At 42.6% G+C, this 19,145-nt stretch overlaps 1 protein-coding gene across 2 annotated transcripts; it reads right to left on the reverse strand.

The window, feature by feature from the left end:
* Window positions 1–314: 314 nt before the first annotated feature.
* On the reverse strand, window positions 315–18,944 carry gfpt2 (glutamine-fructose-6-phosphate transaminase 2). 2 transcript variants are annotated; one of them, XM_018756479.2, is made up of 20 exons: window positions 18,635–18,944; window positions 15,913–16,020; window positions 14,233–14,337; window positions 12,839–12,964; window positions 12,211–12,269; window positions 11,840–11,974; window positions 10,620–10,681; window positions 9,914–9,993; window positions 9,612–9,692; window positions 7,768–7,885; window positions 6,644–6,807; window positions 5,937–6,032; window positions 5,637–5,734; window positions 4,787–4,907; window positions 4,286–4,443; window positions 3,961–4,075; window positions 3,137–3,264; window positions 2,744–2,911; window positions 2,381–2,542; window positions 315–1,444 (listed from the first exon to the last, which is right to left on the reverse strand). In XM_018756479.2, the coding sequence occupies exons 1-20, from the start codon at window positions 18,639–18,641 to the stop codon at window positions 1,400–1,402; spliced, it is 2,136 nt and encodes a 711-aa protein (XP_018611995.1). In that variant the 5' UTR covers window positions 18,642–18,944; the 3' UTR covers window positions 315–1,399. The 2 variants fall into 2 exon arrangements, with proteins under 2 accessions (XP_018611995.1, XP_018611996.1); XM_018756480.2 differs by lacking the exon at window positions 9,612–9,692 and having other exon boundaries at window positions 317–1,444; window positions 18,635–18,941.
* Between the last annotated feature and the right edge of the window lie 201 nt (window positions 18,945–19,145).

Raw genomic sequence — 19,145 nt, forward strand, 5'->3', positions numbered from 1 at the left:
AAACACAAAGGAAAACTTTATTTCTTCTAGGGAGAATTCCTGGTCCCTCTTACTTGCTTGCACACTGGTGGCAGTACGTGTGAATACTAATGGTTCCTGCAGTGATCGTATCCGAGATGGTTGACAGACTTCCTTCTGAATTAAATGGGGCATCTCTGGTATTATGTCAACTAGACTCATCCACTTCAGCATGGTAAAAACACATTTTAAAGAAAAGGCCAATTTATGGTAGTAGTAACAACCATTTTCTCACAACCATTCAATCTGTAACATCAGTGGAACATGAGAAAACGGCTCAATTTACAAATGTAATTTATTTGTAAAAATTAGTTTACATTCACAGACTTATAAATTCACCAGTTACTATAAGATACATAAAATATAATCTTCATTCTGGCAAGTGATCTTCCTGTATTTAAATAGTCCAGATACTGCTCACAGTTAGGTACAAAAATCTTCAAGACAAAGGAAAAAAAAGAGAAATTAACAAATACTTTGGCAGATAATACAAAATTATTCAAGGCTAATAAAACACACACCTTTCCTTTATATGAAGCCATAAATAATGTAGAACATGACAATGAAAACTTAGAAATCTAGAATGGGCATTTTGGAGCTGAAGACATTTGGATTCTTGCCAGTGTGAAACAGATCATTTATATTTGAGGAATGTAATTTTTTTCTCTAAAGTAAGCAGGATTTTGGAACTCTGAACCTCTATTAAAACACAGCAAAACTGCAAAAGTGCAGAAAATGTATAGCATAGGGATGGCAAATTATTTACAGGGAAAATGCCTGTGATTTCATCAGATTTCTGTAGAACAGCACTGTCTCTGTGATGTCTTGGCTTTATTAAAGACCTTGTATTTGGTTTGTTGTTCTGCTAAAGAGAACAGCTCACTTTATTGGACTCTGGATTCCAGGACTCTGGATTCCAGGGAGTTCTGAACAACCACAAAAAGGCTTGATGTGGGCTGCCATTTCCAAAGGAAATCTCTCTGGCCTGTCCTCTTGAGCTTTTGGGTCACTCCAGTTATAAATATTGCACAGTATTAAACACTTCAGTGTACCAAGCCTGACAAGTAAATGTTACATTTTAGTCCCATCCCTCGGTTTATGTATAAGGACGAGTGCGGTTTTGGTATGTAGCACAAATGTTTAAAAAAAGTGCTCAATTTCCTTCACTTATCTCTAGAGGATGGATGAAGATGCACTGATTGTCAAATGTCCAGGCCATCCCATGTGCACAGTAATTCACTCTTCTATTCCAGTTCCATGGCACCAACACACAAACACATTCACTCAGGCACCACCACACTCACACACACCAAATTGCACTATGACTTGCAGGCCTCTTCCTTATTCAACACTTCACCTGCCTGCCATTTCCTCTCCAAATCTACTCCACTGTTACAGATTTGGCAAGGTTCCTGGGGCAATCCACCTGAAATAAGAAAAGCAGAACTCCATCAACACAATGTAGAACACACAGAGAGAAACAAAACAGTAGGGAAAGAAGGAAGGAATAATGTAATTTAAAAAACCAATATGCAGATGAAATGGAAGCTTACAGGATGAAATTCACAAAGTACCAAAGTTACTGGACACATAAAATACATGAGAACAGCCTGCAGGATTTGGAGCAGGAAAGCATTGTTGAACTGGGAATGCTAATGAAGCTACCTGTGAAACTGTGCCCAAAGGAAATGACAGAGCAGTAGCCATGGTGAGATGGATTTGCAACCTGAAGGGTGCTGGTTGTAGCTTTACTATTGCTATAGTATTCTTGAACAATACACACACACACACACATTTTCAGAACCGCTTGTCCCATACGGGGTCGCAGGGAACCGGAGCCTACCCGGGAACACAGGGGCGTAAGGCCAGAGGGGGGGGGAACACACCCAGGACGGGACGCCAGTCCGTCGCAAGGCACCCCAAGCGGGACTTGAACCCCAGACCCACTGGACAGCAGGACTGTGGTCCAACCCACTGCGCCACCGCACCCCCACCTGGTTCTTGAACAATATTTATTTTGAATTGTTTCTGTACAATACACAACTATAAATGGCTCACAGCAATAAACAGCTCTGGATAAAAGTGTCAGCTAAGCAAATAAGTAACTGTATCCATTTCTGACCCCAGTGTACATATTTAAGTAGCAGCATGTGTATTAATATCTGTATGAAATATATTGGTTGTAGTTCTATGACAGAATAAGGAAAGAGCCAAGCATCTGCATAACTGTGCTTAAAAAGATGATGCAATAGAACCGATATGGAGGCAAAGAGGCAGTGGGACAATGTGTGGTGAGTGTCTCATCACACAGGTGATGGAGAAGGCACTGTGGCAGTGCACAGGTGATGGAAGGGGGACGTACATCATAGCCGCGCAGTACGGCCAGGTGGAAGGACAGGAGCTGTAGAGGGATGACACTGAGGATGCCCTGGAGGCAGTCCACTGTATGTGGCAGCTCGATTGTCTTGTACGCACTCTTCATGATCTCTGGGTCATCCTCGCAGCAGATGATGATGGGCCGCCCCTGTCAAAACAAAAGAGGGAGAAAAGTGTGATACAGGCAGCTGCAGATCCTCCGACTGAAGTCTACGAGTGTATTAAAAAGGTATGTATAGGGGTGAAAGCTGCAGAGGAGTGGGGTGAGCCCAAAGCAAAACAACGTGGTATTGTATTGCAGCTGCTTTTTTTGATGCGTACTGTACGGACATGCCCATGTGCATCTCACCTGTCTCGCTGTGACCTGCTGCAAGGCATTGTGACACTTGCTGTAACAGGGGTCTCTCATGATGATCATAATGACTGGCATGTGCTTGTCGATCAGTGCCAGCGGGCCGTGCTTCAGTTCTCCTGCAAGGATGCCCTCAGAGTGCATGTATGTGATCTCCTTGATTTTCTGCAGGAAAGACACCCACCACACACCCTTCATCTATGCACGAACTCAACTATTACATTACATGATACAGACGCAGTAAGGTGCAACTATCTCCTGAAAGGGAATGACATATAAACATATGGAGAAAGGCAACAGAAGTCAAAGTACAGAGTATAACTTTGCATATATTTACCGCACAGGTAGAAGTTGTATATGAGTTCATGATTAAAGACCTGTTACACTCACCAGTGCCCCCTCCAGGCAGGTGGCGTAATTGAAACCACGGCCCATGACCAACAGGGACCTCTGCTGGTAAAGCTCATCTGCAATGCTCTTGATCTTCTTATCCAATGTCAGGACCTTCTTGATCAGATCTGTGGACCAGGAGACAAAGTTCATGAATGTTTGTTTATTCAGCTACGTACTTTCAACCCATCAAATGGGTGTGGAAGTTCAGGGAATACAATTCATAGTGTATGGTGGCACAGAGATGGGCTATCATTTAAAGGAGATAAAGATGAAGTTATCGGTACATAGCTGTAGGTGGATTCTGTAATGCAGTTAATTGCGGCAGCAAGAAAATTTGAGTTAGAGACAAGGAGGTGCAGTTTAAAAGAGAATGGATGGAGTTTAGGATCCACTATCCACACCTAAATCTCTCCGCTAGAGAGTAAACCAGTGCAATACATAATGCTATTTATATTTGTATTTATAACTATTTATCACATCATATCTCTTACTCACACTCCCTTGCATTTGTATCTAGTGACTATTTTTGTATATTGGGTACTTTATATTTTTAAATATTTTTTGTCCCTTGTTCACATTCTCTATCTTCTCACCTGTCTTGTCACTGTCATTCTGTCTGTGCTGTGGTAGTTCCTGTCATCAAGACAAATTCCTTGTATGTGTGAACATACTTGGCAATAAAGCTCATTCTGATTCTGATTCTATGGGTACGGGATTAGGACTACAATGGATGGAGTACTTGATAAACAGTTACAGCAATATGATGCTCTAAGAAGTAGATGAAATCTGGTAAAGTTTCCTTTTAGGTCTCCAGTCCCTACCTGGCAAGTCCTTGAGGCCATTGATGATCTCCAGTCTCTTCTTTTGCATAGAGATTCTGTCCTCGCTCATCATCAGTCCGAACATAATGAGTGCCACAAACTGGCTTGTGTATGCCTAGAAGATATACAGGAACCAGAATGCAACACCTGAAGGTCTAAACCACAATACACTGTCATATAATTATAAGCAGCGCTGAGCTAGGTTACTTTATGCTGTGATGTTATTCCTAGCTTTGATGTTCTGAGCTGTGTTGTGCTGTGCTGACATGGTCTTTACTGTGCTGCACTGTCTTGTGATCTTGTGGAATGCAGTGTAGGAACATACCTTGGTGCTGGCCACACCAATCTCAGGTCCTGCATTGATGTGGACCCCACAGTCTGTGTCACGCGAGATGGAGCTGCCCACAGTGTTGGTTATTCCCACAGTCAATGCTCCTCGTTCCTTACAGTATCTCAGTGCCATTAGAGAGTCAGCAGTCTCTCCTGGGATGGAGGATGGAAGATTTATTATGAATGAACCAGCAACTGTTGCATTTCTTAAGCATTTCAAGTCTTCTGAACAATCTTGTTCTCCTCGAAATTTTTACTAAGCCAGTATTACCACTGAACTTTAAGCAGTCTTCCCCTGCCCCTGCACTTCGCTTTTCCCCTGACTTAGTTCTTACCTGCCGCATAATGTGAAGCACAGCACATTAAAAAAAGCATAACACAAGTGAATCGTCACAAAAAGTTTGCAGGAAAAAAACAGACTGAAGAAAATACATCATATGAAAAGATATATCAGCGAAGCATAATTGGTCCCTTTAGCCCTTTTTTCACCATGTACCTGACTGGCTGATGAAGAAGCAGACATCGTCCCTGAACACAGGTGTGTTCCGATCCAGGAAGTCGCTGGCCAGCTCCACCATCACTGGCAGTTCTGTCAGTTCCTCCAGGATCTGACGAGTCTACACACAGAAGCATAGGGAAAACCAACTTTTATCATAACCATCATAAATACAGCCACCGGAAAGGCTGCTAATGGTGCATCTGTAATGATAAAATTAGTGGTAAAACATAACTTCAGTATGGATATGAGTGTTTAAAGCACTGCAGGTCCGTGGCGATTGCACTCCACAGTTAGGCACTACAGTTTTGCACATTATTCTGTATTTAATGTAGTTTGTATTCTGAATGGAACGGGTACACACACGCACAGGCTGAAGCCGCCTGTCCCAAGCGGGGTTAGGCTCCGGCTTGCCAATACAGGGCGTAAGGCTGGAGGGGGACAGGACACACCCAGGACGGGACGCCAGGCCATCACAAGGCACCCCAAGTGGGACTTGAACCCCAGACCCGCCAGAGAGCAGGACCCGGCCAAGCCCGCTGTGCCAGCGCACCCCCCATGGAACAGGTATTTAAAATAAAATATCAATTTCTGTAGACAAATATATCAAAAGATACTTGTACAAGAGCTCTATTGTTAAATACAGTTTTGTAACTATTGTTACTGTGTATGTAACTTTTCAATTGTTACTTGTGTCCTTTACAAACTGTACAGATGCATGGCAGGCATAGGTGCTGATGCGTAGGTGCTTAAGAGAATACAGACAGCAAATGCTGATGACAGCATGGGTAAGAGACACAAATCAAAAAGGGGTGTTTTGGCTCAGTGAGTCTCCCATTGGCCTGCTCACCGCCACTGCAGCATGGAAACTCGTCCCGCAGCCAATCATGATAAGGCGCCGGCAGCGCTTGATCTCCTTTAGGTGGTCCTTGAGCCCACCAAGGATCACTGGAAATGAAACATAGACAACTGCCATCAAAATAATCCACGTCGCTGTCACACGACTAAGAAACAGGTCAGTCCTGTGCTCCCAGGTCGATGTAATGTTTCATTTATGTTTTTTCCCGTTTCCAAGGTTACTATAGTGACATCAGCATCCCTGAAGGTGCGGACAAATATGTGGCCTTTCACCATACCCCCATCACCGTACCTATGTTGTTGTCAAAGCAGATTCTGCCCCTCATGGTGTTGACGACCGACTCGGGCTGCTCAAAGATCTCCTTTTGCATGAAAGACTCAAAGTTACCTGTGCCAGGTAAATGAGGTAGGGTTGGTGTGAGAAATATGTTCGTGTCATACTTCGTTCATTTTTCATTCATGTTCATCTACTGCATAAAAACATATGCTTAAGGCATTCTTCACAAAACTGTGTTAAAAGCTATTACAAGGAATGTAGCCAGCACTAAAACACAGGCACTGTGTTTAAAGAATTAAAAAAAAGGGAGGAAGCGAGTGGGTGCATATTTATCTTAGAGACAGTCAGGAGAGGTGGCCTGGGCTAGTGGCAGGAAACACCTTCAGACAGAAATGCCAGACAAACCAGCTCACACCCTCCCTCCCATTCCCGGAACAGCTTGGGCTGTCAATACCACCAAAATTAGTTTAGTGAATGACAGTGTGATACTGCACTGAACCTTAAGTTAATTTATTCAGACTGACTTGGAAGCGTACAACTAAAGCTATAAATTTAACTTGTGTTTTGTAACCCAATTACATCCCACAGACTACTCAGTATAAAGGTAATCTGTAGACACGGAAAGAATATTAATTAGCAGAGGACAGGTGGTATGTAACCCATACTTAGATGAGGATATGGATTGCTGTGCTTCTATAGCGATGCTCTCTCTGACCACTGACCTTTCATGATCTGCTGCAGCTCCATCTGCAGGGTCTGCACTGCACGCACCGGGTCCTCGCCGGCTTGCCGCCGCATGCGGTGCAGTGACAGCTTGCCCTCGGCCACGGCTGCAATGTCGTCATCTTCCAAGTAGATCACCTTGTTGGTGTGCTCGATGATGGCGCTGCAGAGCAGAAGCAAGTGGGCAGTGAGGAAGATGCAGACAGAGGGCACAAAAAAAAAAAAAAAAAATCTTTTACAGCTTCCCTTTTGGCACCTTTACCAGGAAAGAAGGAGTCCACAAAATTCCCCAAGAGATTTAGTGCGCTAATAAACTTCTGAAAAATCAAAGAATCCAAACAGAAGAGCACAACAGCAGCTCTGCAACGATGCTGATTCACTGACAAAATCAGAGCTCAGTAGTTTATTACCTCTAAAAAACATCTATCTTCCTACCCATGCTAGTAAATCAACATGAGAACTACTCAACTTGCTGAACAATGCATGTTCTTGAAAAATCTGATTTACTGTCCTAGGGTACAACCATGACTCCTTTCTATTCTACCTGAGCTCATAATATTGAGTCTGAATAAATGTTGCAGTTGCTTGACTGCAGGATAACTCCTTACTCCTTTGCTTACAGTTAATACAGCCTCTTGGGCCCCAGCTATGCACTGCTGGGATTAGTAAAAGAGGAAAAAAAAAAACCCAAAAGAACGGAGAAGACTGAGCATATACTGTATATAAAAAGCCTTTCATTTTGTCTGCATGATTTGAATTGCAGAGGAAAAACTCCAGTCAGCAGAGGGCCCCACAGAGGAAACAAGGGTATCAGCTTGCAAGCCCAATTCCCAAAGCTGGTCTCAGCATCTGTGCCAATTTTTTTTCCATCAGTGCTGTTACACTGCGAGTCACCCCTGGTGTATTCCAAAAGTTTCTATAAGTCACTCTTAAAGAACAGACCAGCAGAATAAAAGCAGCAGCTTTTAACAGTTACAAAATAGTATCATAACTTTTGAGGCATGAAAGAGTGGTGTCAGCGTTAAAAGGAAGCATATCATTACAAAAAGCGTGTGATAAATACGAGTGTGGTATGAAAACGGTAAAACAGAATAAACTCCTCTGACGACTGAATGTCACTTACCTGGCATCAGAGGCAAAGTAGTACTCGACAGCCTTTCCATCCCCCACTGAGTGCAGGGCACTGGAGCTGTCAGACCGGTTGCGGCTGTTCCTCTGTTGAATGCCTTCGTTAAAGTGTCCTACAATAACCAAAGGTGTTATCCATGCGGCAAAAGCAAGTTGTCTGTAAATCTCAACGTCTCGTTAAATAGTTGTCATAACTACTATGTTACAAATCAGGTCTGTGACCTTTGCTATGAGCAGGTTATTTTATTATTACGCTGAATACACTGGATATGCAGTTCTTTCACCCTTTTGCTCAGGCAGCTAATTTGTTTGTGAATCTCAGGTTTAATATCAAAACAAAATCTTTTGATAGACCTTGAAATGCTTATAGGTGCTCTTAACCTCTACTGTACCAGCTATGTGTTACTATATGAAACACTGCAGTTGAATCCTTGGCAGAGACTCATTACTCTCATCTCTTATCTACATTTACTATATAAAGAGAAGCAAGATCATCCTTGCTCAGTGATTGGAGCCAAGAAGACCTTTTACAGAGTGTTGATGAGGTCAACATGCAGGATGCCTCTAACCTTTCACCCTAGTGCTCCTGAGTTATGCCACCACACATACATTTATTCATTTAGCTGGTGCTTTTCTCCAAAGCAAATTACAATGTTAATCAACCTACAATTAATACAGCGGGGTAATTTAACTGGAGCAATTTTAGGGTAAGTACCTTGCTCAGCAGTACCACAGCCAGAGGCAGGGATCAAACCTGCAACTTTTGGGCCTGAAGGCAATAACTCTAACCTGTATACTACCAGCTGTCCCACACCACATACGGTACACCATAACATTCTTGCTTTGTCAGGTCCTTTTACAATGAAATGTGAGTTAAGGGAGGAGTCCTCTCTTGCCAACCTCTTCCTCTTCACCAGCCTTGGACTTTAAACTGGGACGCACACATCCAGGTGAATTACAAGAAAGGAGTCAACAGTAAATCTTACGCAAACAGATAGCGTGTCACAGTGAAAGCTCACGTCAAACAAAAAACTCTCCATTTCTTGGGCACTGAGGAAGCTGGAGAAGGCCTCACCACTGTCACTGTTTTTTGTCAAGTGTGGTAGGTAGGGTTGAGTCTCATGACAAACAAATTCTTATATGTTCAAATGAATAAAATCCTGACATGCCATAAACATGTTTGATGGTGCAAATCCAAGTACAAAAGCATAAAGTCTGTCATTACATGGAGTGAATGATTTCTTCTTGATGCTAATCTATCTTTCAGAACGTTATTAGGGAACTTGCAAGCACAGCGCCATGTAGACTCACTACCAGATAATTTCTGAAATAAGAATGAAAACAAAACCTATGTCTCTCTCCTTTTTCCAATCTAGCAAAGATAAGGATTTGTATTACCGAAAAAGATGTTAAATTTCATTCATATAATGTTTTTGATTACTGAAAATCAAGATGATTTCAAAGGAAGCAATGCCCTACATTGTGTGACTTCGGGAGAGATTTGGGTATAGCTTTCTGCGCTACCCCAGTGCTTAATAGATCAAACTGAGCAGAAAGGCCATTGCTCAGTCTTGGAAAGGAAGCCAGCCTCGGAAAGCCAAAGGTTTCTTTTTGATCTGATTTCAGGCAGTGTTCTAATCACGGCAATGCACAGTTCACTTAACATGCTGCAAAATGATTTATGCAGACCGATGCTTTTAGAGAAGGCCACATTGTCTGAGAACACGCAGGTAAGGAGGGGAAGCAAGGCAGCCAAATGGAGCCCAAAGGTACAGAGCTAGAGCCAGACAAGATCAACTGAGCTTCAAGCCAACAGCCCTGTAACATTATGTGACGAACCTTGGGGCTCGCTCTCACTCTGGCTCTCAGGGGCTGAGGGAGCTTTCGCAGCACCATCTTGCAGGACAGGGTGGTGAGGGGCTACAGGGAATGAACACACACACACACACACATACACACACAGAGAGTATAATTCATGCTCTGTTAGTTTTCAGCTCACACATTCTAGCACAGAAAAAGACTCATTCAGACACGATGCATATAGAGAGCATCAGATTGGGATGGGTATTTTGGTTAGCACAGGGTTAGTGGGCACAAAGTTAAGAGACATCAGTGGGGTGCAACAAGAAGGCAAACCTTACCGGAATTATACTGGATGGGAATTTGATCTGTAGACAGCTCATATTTACTCCGCACACCAATGAGCAGAGGACTCCCTCGCCTTGGAAAGAGGGTGACACCATGAGAGAGATTTTAGTTTGTTCAGGGTTAACAACAGGTACAGTGCCACGATACAGCCTGACACCTTGGCAGCATTTGAGGATATATCTAGAAAAGATACATGAAGACAACTACTGAATGGTTTCTCTGAGTGACCCCCACCTAAGCAAGCATGAAAAACATAGCTGACTTCTACATCTGCTTCATTTACTTTTCCAGCTATTTTAGCTCAGACTTCTGCCAATGGACTCGGAGTGGAGATATTACTGACCCATGAACTGGGTGAAAACAGGTTAGTAACCAAACAAAAAGAAAAAAGTACAGAAAAAGGACTCCTCTCCACTCCAACAGGATCCACTGAAAACCCCTGACACAGTGCTCATTTTAGAGTTTTCGGCAATGCAGACATGAGAGTGAAACTATTCCCTCAGTCCAAAAAGCTTCTGGCATTAGACCAGTGAGCTTTGGGGCCATGGGTGAAGCTGGCTTACCAAGAACCATTCCTCCACCCTGAGAGGGAGAACCTAATTGTTTACAGGTTAAGGAGAACCAAACAATATACTCAGAACACCGAACTGCAGACATGGCTAGTATGAAAAAGGAGGCAAGTAAAGACACTGTACTGACCTGGTGGCAACTGCTTCGCCTGGAAAATGACGACTTTTAAAAACCAGAGCAAAGGCACCTTCCTGTAACGGAGAAAAATTGAAAAAAGTAGAGAATTTGAGTTTATTGACCGAATGTAAAATAAAACAACAAAAAAGTAGTCATGCATTAAACTAGTCACAAGTCACAGCGTACTATCCCTGAGTTGGCAGTCCCAACCCATACCAGGAAATAAACGGAGTGTGTGTGTGTGTTTGTATTTTTGCAGGGGAGCTTACAAATTAGGTGGGGTTGGCAATGAGGTGAGCAGAGCGAGAGTCAGAAAAAGGCCCCTATTGTGACATTTCCAAACTGACAGCATCTCAGCCAGCGTCAGGGAGGCGGGAGAAGAGATTAAACATGCGCGTCTGTTTCTGATTAGGCCAGCCTAAAAGAGAGTTACTCAGCCTTCTCCTCCCGCTACAGCTTAAGTGGAGGGGGGGGGGCGTTCATCTATGTTTGTCTTAGGCACTCTGTGACCTTACTATACAATAGAACTAGTTCTGAGAAAGATATAAAAAAAAGTGTGAAATTTGAGTTTTATTGCTGTTTAACAATGCCACTTGTACAAGGGTCAGGCAAAAAAAAAAGGCTGAAAATGTTGGGGTGGTTGCCATGGTAACTTCGTGTGATTACGCAATGCATTTGGAAGGGTGGAAAAATGACGTTACAAGTCCATGACGCTTGGAAGCCTGCAGGGAAGTCAATATAAGCCAGCTTCAGCTCTAAGGCTCTGTGTTTGATCTCTGTTCCTCACTCTCTGTGGCTCACTATCTGCTTAATCTCTGCTAATCTCTCAATTGCTCATTGTCTGCCTATTGCACATTGAGCTGACAATTCCCTTGGCCTCCTTTGGTCTATGAAGAATGCTGGTAATGACTTGCAGCTATGAAATAAGCTTATAAAACCAACTACCATCGGTGTAAAGCTGGTGGTCACAAGATGCTCCTCCCTCAATTCAGTAGCAGAGGAATTTAATATTTCAGTAGAAAATTCCATCGTCTTTTATACTTCCTGCAGCTCAAACAAGATTAATTTTAAACTTTGAATTTTACCGGACACAGCTCAGGACACGAAAACTGCATGGATTTATTCATTTTAAGCACATAGCTAAACAAACTCAGGCAGGTAAGCTGAAGTTATTCCTCAAGCTGTTAAAGCGTGAATCCTTGCGGCAAGACCCCGTTCTTCGCTCCACTCACCAGCTGTTGAATGACTCGCTCCACAAGCATGGAGAAGGATACATCCTCACTCTCACGGTTGTCATACAGGTACTTGATAAGCTTGGGAATGACTTCTGTGTCTGTCTCTGATTCAAACTCGTAGCCCTGGGAATTCTGAAGGGTGACAACAGAACTAAGAACACTAAAAAAACAAAAAGAAAACATCTTTCAACTGTAAAAGGACTGGCATAATCAAACCGACACCAAGAAAACAGCAAAAAAATGTTAATGGCTTATACTACCAGCAAAACTGACAGTTAATATTTAGATAAAAACCAATAAAACATCAGAAGCGACAGATCTTCAGAGTAGAGCAGACTTGAGTGTTTATGCATTAAATTACACCTTACCAGGTACTTCTTGAGCTCCTTGTAGTTGGTAATGATGCCATTGTGTATGACTACAAACTCTGGAGGAATAAATTACAAGAGGAAATTCACATCAGTTCAAGAAGCACCACTCATTTTCATTCTTGTAGTATGAGTATTTGTGCCTCATATATCAGAAGCAGAATAAATGTTTGATGTAAAATGTCAGTTTCCCTGCAATTACATATAGTCTTTGCAGTAATATACCCAAGAGGCAGCATCACTCGCTGTTGTGGTGGAGGACACAGACATACAAAACACAAGTGCTTCAGCTGGCACAACACAGAAGAAACACCCTGATCTCTGTGTTTGACACCGTGCGACGTCAGCTGCGTACTACAGGAAGTCCACAAACGTTAGGGAATGATGAAGGTCCATAAAATCCCTGTCTCTGTAAGGGTTGAATGCCCTGATTTCAATTTTCTTCATTCCATAGATTGGAAAACTGGAATAACAAGATATGCAGAAGCCCAGCACTTCTGATAGTCATTCTAGAAGTTCTGAACTGCTGACTTGGATCAAAAGCATGCATACAGGTTATATCATATTTCTAGCACAAAAATGGAGAACTTAGTGTTTCAAAACAAGTGCTGTGATGAAGGCAAGTTACCGTTATTCTTGTCGGAGCGTTGTGGGTGGCTGTTGACGGCACTGGGCTCACCATGGGTCGCCCAACGGGTGTGAGCAATACCAAAGTGGATGTCCATCTCCTCATCCATACTGAATGTATCTTTTTCTAAAGTGAAAAACACAGGCATCAGAAAAACATGTTGTATTTACTTTAAATTAAAAAAAGTGAATCCTTTGGAATTCCCTGAATTTCTGCATGAATTACTCCTGATATGTGATATGATCTTCATCCAAGTCATCATAATACAAAAAGATAGTCTTATTTAACAAACATACATTTTATGCTGCCATATATTTATCACATTATAGGAACCCCTTGTGCAAAAATCCAGATGATTCCTAAGGGTCCACAGACATTTTTTTATATAAATAGAACTGTATAAAGTTTTCATTGTGGTCAATGAAAGAAGAAGAAGCAGATAACATGATGGCAGTCACACACACATTTTCAGAACCGCTTGTCCCATATGGGGTCGCGGGGGAACCGGAGCCTACCCGGCAACACAGGGCGTAAGGCCGGAGGGGGAGGGGACACACCCAGGACGGGACGCCAGTCTGTCGCAAGGCACCCCAAGCGGGACTCGAACCACAGACCCACCAGACAGCAGGACTGCGGTCCAACCCACTGCGCCACCGCCGATGGCAGTCACATAACCTTTAAATTGTCTACTCAAATTCCAGACAGACTACTGGTGCTGCCATACTCTTCAGTACAACAGTAAGTAACTGTTCCAAAATGCAGATCAGAGGACTAAAGCAGGCATTCAACAAGGTTTTGACAGCTAGGACATCTACTGGAGATACATGGCATGATGGTGTGGAGGTGGGTTGCCATATATTACTGCCATGAAATAAAAGAGATTTGGGGAAGCACCAGTCTGGTTAGGTGCTACTTGTTATTAGCATACATCTATAAAAATCTCTAAGCACAAAGTTTTTAAATGAAATTTTGTGAGAGTTTCAGGTCAACTCTTACCTTTAGCAACAACCTGTCCATCATAAAGTAATTAAGGTCCTACACACCTTCACAGTCCTGCACAGACTGCTTACAGCACCACCCCATTACCTCCTGTTCTATCATATGATATAGAGCGAGGCTCAGAAGCTTTACCAGATATGATACCCAAACAAAAGGGGGGGAAAAAAATTATATATGACAGGTATAAGTACCCACAACCATTTTGCTCTTTCTAAATTACACTTCAAGGAGCTAAAAACAAAGGAAATGGCCCTGGGAGAGACGGTCCAAGTGGTAATAACAAGATCAAAGACGTGGAAGTGGAGGAAAAACACAAGACATCGGTTAAAATAAAAGGGATGAGAGAATGAATCTCTTTTCCAGTGTTACATCACCAAAACTGTGTGCTGACTTACTGTACAGTTCTTCATCTAGGGCCTTAACTTTGCCCTTCTTCTTAATAAGGCAGATGTTATTGTTGTCATCTTTCAAATCTTTGCTGTGACCATCCACAGCAACACCTGAGAACAGGAAAAATAAAAGGAAATACATGTTTGTGTGTGTGTATATATATATATATGTCCATGTACATGTATGTCAATGTGCATGTGTGTAGTAGTGACTAAAAAGACTTTCCGATTGAGAATTAGAGTACAGAAAAATTAATTTAACCACATGCGCTGTTTTTATTCCCCAAACACAGCAAAGTAAACTGTCTGCCGTTGAAAATAATTACAAAAGTGGTTTGTCAAAACACTATTACATTTATTCATTCAGCTGATGCTCTTCTCCAAAGAAACCCGCAATGTTGAAGTACCTACAACTATTTACCATTTGTACCACTGAGTAATTTTTTTAATACAGCAATTTAGGATAAATACCTTGCTCAAGGATGATACAGTAGTAGCTGACATTCAAACCAGTAAACCTTTGGATTCAGAGGTAGCAGCTCTAACCCCTACACGCTCAGCTGCCCTGTATATTCAAATTAAAATATACATTGAATATAGCAGTATATTTAAACTAACAAACAAAAAGTTAGCTTTCTTTTGGTCTTCAAATGCAGAGATCTTCCCAGAAAATGGTTTCCACCTGTAAAAATCCTGGTTATGCAAAGTATCAGCCAGATAATTAAAGAGAGCAAACTTGCGTAGGACAAACAAACTGCATGCGTGTGCGTGTGTGTGTGTGTGTGTGTGTGTGTGACAAAGTAACCTGGAGGGTCACCGGGAAGAGGGCTGATGGAGTGGTAATCCACCATGCAGCTGCAATGCTTAAGGTTCATCCTCCATGCTGTCAGCTTAATTGTTTGTGGCAGAACAGGCTTCTAGAAATTTTGAGAACTTTCGGTGGCTCAATGTCTACTGTACCCAGAATGCCACTGCCTGGGATGGGCAATAATATAAAAAAATCAGGAAGGAAAGACCTGGGTTCTTATCCACTGATTTGCTGGCCTGACAGTTCACACTAGGCCTGAACATGACAATACCAAGCAGATGAATTTTTAGAAAAGAAAAAATACCCAAAGGAGTTGATTTCTACATCCACTCTCAGCCGAAAGTTACATTTATTGGCTAAAGGAAAACTCTGTAAAAACAAAACTGAAAGGTAATTTCCTTTAAAAAAAAAAAGGAAAAAAAAAACAGCTGAACAGTATGAAAAGCATGTCTGTACTGGCTGCTCCCTACTACGCTGTGCTAAGGTGCATTAAGATCCAAGTCGGCAGCCCTTTGTTTACTTGCTCCACGTCAGCGTCACACCTTGTCTCGGCACACACACAGGTAGGATAAACACCCATCCTACCCGACTACTCCCCCCCCCCCCCCCCGCCACCCAAAGTCCATGCTTCTGGCACTTGTATACCATTGTTTGCCAGGCCCTGAACATAAGACATTTGAATCACCTGTGTACAATCTCCGTAAATGTAACAACCCTTCTGGGAAGCCTTACCACAGTGCATCTCATAAAACATGGAAAAAGCCCCAAAGCTCCTTCCTCCAGCACGATGTGGGCATATTCATTGTGACTGGTGAGTGATTTAAACAGGAAAAAAGTGATGTGAAGCAGCTGAGCAAGGCAGGTGATGTCAGACTCACCTGCTGAATCGTACCCTCTGTACTCGAGCCTCTGCAGCCCCTTTATTAGTGTCTCGCATATCTCCCTCCTTGTCCTTGGCACACGGTAATTCAGATACGCAAAAATCCCTGCAAAGAATTCAAAGGGATACTTAATTTACTTCGCTTTTAACTCATGGATTTAGTACATCACATTGTGCTGAAGAAAGTAACCGTCCTTCAAGTTTTGAGTCCCACGTGCTCCTTACTTCCAAGGTCTTTATGGAGAAACAGCACATCCGTCTTTCATAGTTTACATATTTTTGTCAGTAGTATAGGGAAGTAATAATCAGAAGAAGACAGAGATGAAGCTGTTTGTTTACTTAGGATTCAGGATTGTGTAGAACATCTGCAACTACTTAATGAAATCCAGAGAATCAGATGAACACTCTGAAGGAGCATGCTTAATAGTCAGGTATGTTGCTAATATTTTGTTTACCCGATGGTTACGCAGTCACATTTAGTCGACTTGTACCTATTCGACCTCCATGAGTGTAGTTCTAGATCTGCAAAAATGTTGCAAGATGATCGTTTCTGTATATTCTGCTGAGATTGTCAGCTCTTAAAAATTAAAGCCAACCTTGCTGCTAAGACCATTAACCATCTCTGTCACTCAGACTTAAATAATATTTCATAACAAGTACTGTGGGACAAACATCACAAGGTAATTATTTCTGTTTACCTGTGCATGGTGTTGTGTTGGTCACTGAGAAACACCACAAAACTTTTCAGATGATTAATGCAGCGCTTAGCCAATGCTTTTCTATTTTTACTGGAACACTTCTGGATAAGAATCATACTCAAGGGAACCACAACAATAGTAGGCAATGGGGCTCAAACCAACACCTTTCAGGTTACAATTCTACATCCTTAACCATCAAACCATTTGCTGCCTCTATAATGTTAAGATAACTTACAAGCTTGTGGTGTGCAATAAATAAAAAATGGCTTGTACTACACACACATTTTCTGAACTGCTTGTCCCATAAGGGGTCGCGGGGAACCAGAGCCTAACCTGGTAACTCAGGGCGTAGGGGACACACCTAGGATGGGACGCCAGTCCGCCGCAAGGCACCCCAAGCAGGACTTGAACCCCAGACCCGCTGGAGAGCAGGACCCGGTCCAACCCACTGCACCACTGCACCACCGCACCCCCTTTTCTGCCTTGTACTCTTCTACATATTAATTTACAGAGGAGGAACTTATTTCATTGCTACAAGATAATGCAGTGGTGAGCTTATGGTGTGGAACAAATCATTAAAAAGTCTCGCACCGTCCTATAAAATGTAAAAAATAAAATTGTTCAAAAAGAGTTGTTAAATTATGATGATGACCCACAGAGCTTCAGAAGGCTTACGCGGCTGCGGAAAGTTCCTCTGCAGGAAGAACAGGCTGATGTGGAACTCAACAGAGACCCATTGAGACATGCAGGGAGACACACAGACTACCCAGTGTTCAGCAGAGGTGAAGTGAGCGCTGCTCAACACCGAGCCAGTGTCAGACCACACATTCACTGGGCACACTGCCTGGGGTTTGGGACTTCTACATGCAACACACATATCGCAGGGTCGAACAGATGATTATCGCAAGTTAAATCCTTAAGAGAGAAAATCAAATATGTAACACACATATATCATACAGGGAGGGGAAAAGTGTGCGGTTATTGATAACCTGTATTGTGGAGGTTCAAACTCTCTACACAAAACTGCACACACTGTTGGCTAGACTGTTTGAAAGGACAAATATTTGCTCATGGAGTGAATTTATACATAGCACTCCACCAAAATGCAGACACGGCAGCCTGAAATGGCAAATATCCAGCGGCCACTTTAGATGAGACCAGCGAAAGGGACACTCGCTGTCATATATCCTAAATTAGTCTTGAGAAAGAAATGCAGCGTATTCATAACTTTGTGACCAGAAATTTGATATGCATCCTTTTGATATATCCTAAGTTTGTGACAAAAGTGACATCTATTGTAACTTTGGTAGAAGAAATGTGATATATATATATATATACATATATATCATCATGTATCTTAATTCTGTGGTGTGTGTGTGATAAGAAAGCAAATATATTGAAACCACACTTCTGGCATATTTCTATTCTGACCAGAAATCAAAAATGCAACACATAATCATTATACATTACATATCCTAATTCTGTCACCATGGCATAGAATTGACATATTCTAACTTCGTGACCAGAAAACCACGTACGTCCTTACTAACTTAGGACGTATCCTCCTGGCTTTTCGTGAGCAGAGAAGTGTGTGTTATAACCTAAACCTAAGGGTGTGTGTTCGAAACCCGCGGCGCGAACTGACACGTAGCTCCTCAGACCCCCACCGCCCCCCCCCCACACACAACACACACACTTTTTTATCTCACGTTAAAATTCTCTTCAGAAAAGTCGCTGCTGCTGTTCTTTTTTTCTTTTTTTTTAAAAAAAAAGCAACACACATACAAATTCCACACTTTGCTCGGGCCCGAACTTTTCATTTTGTGGAAAAAGTTACTAAATAATTTTCAATGTTCGACAAAGGAAGAAGATATAGATATATAATGCGCATGATAAGTTTTCAGCACGGTCACGTCACGATCGTCAGGGAAAACGCTTCTTCTTGCTGCAAAAGAAAAGAAAAAAAAAAAAAAACAAGACACGTACTAGGTCTTTCCCATTATTTTTAAATCCTTCACTCACCGCACATTGTTGAGCGACTTTCGACAACTTTTTTTCCTCGAAACGCGACCCTTTTCTCCTCAGACAGGAAAAGCTCTTCGGAGCGCTTCTTCCAGGTGCCGCGATACCCCGTCCGAGTGCTCGAGACACTTCGAATCCAGCCGCTTATTTAAAAGCGTGTTCCGCCGGGAGCCGCTCCACCCCTGTCCCCTGTCCCCTTGGCAACGGCTGGCCGCGCCTCCCGCGAGCCATCCGCGCGACGCCACACACCTCTGCGCGGCCTTCGGTAGAAGAAAGTTCTTTGCACCAATCGGGTGGCGCGAAGCAAGGCGCTCATGCGTGGCTCGCGCCAGGCTACGCCTGTGGATTCCCGATGTGGCTGAACATGTCAAACGTGTTACGTTTCCAATAAAACATAGTACCGGAACAACTGGAACGGTCACAGGCCTGCGCATGAGGTCTGCGGAATGAAGTGGCGTATGACCGTGTTTATTCCAAAAATTATGTAATGGTAACTTACAAAAATTAATTG

Source organism: Scleropages formosus, chromosome 13 (genome assembly GCF_900964775.1).
Source record: "Scleropages formosus chromosome 13, fSclFor1.1, whole genome shotgun sequence".
Classification (NCBI taxonomy): Eukaryota; Metazoa; Chordata; class Actinopteri; order Osteoglossiformes; family Osteoglossidae; genus Scleropages; species Scleropages formosus.

Excerpts from the sequence above, each read along its gene's own strand:
- gfpt2 (XM_018756479.2), bottom strand. Across the intron at positions 9,994-10,619 it reads GGCGAAGCAGTTGCCACCAG|GCGAGGGAGTCCTCTGCTCA; the intron begins GTCAGTACAGTG and ends CCTCTTTCCAAG. Across the intron at positions 4,076-4,285 it reads TTGGTGTGGCCAGCACCAAG|GCATACACAAGCCAGTTTGT; the intron begins GTATGTTCCTAC and ends TATATCTTCTAG.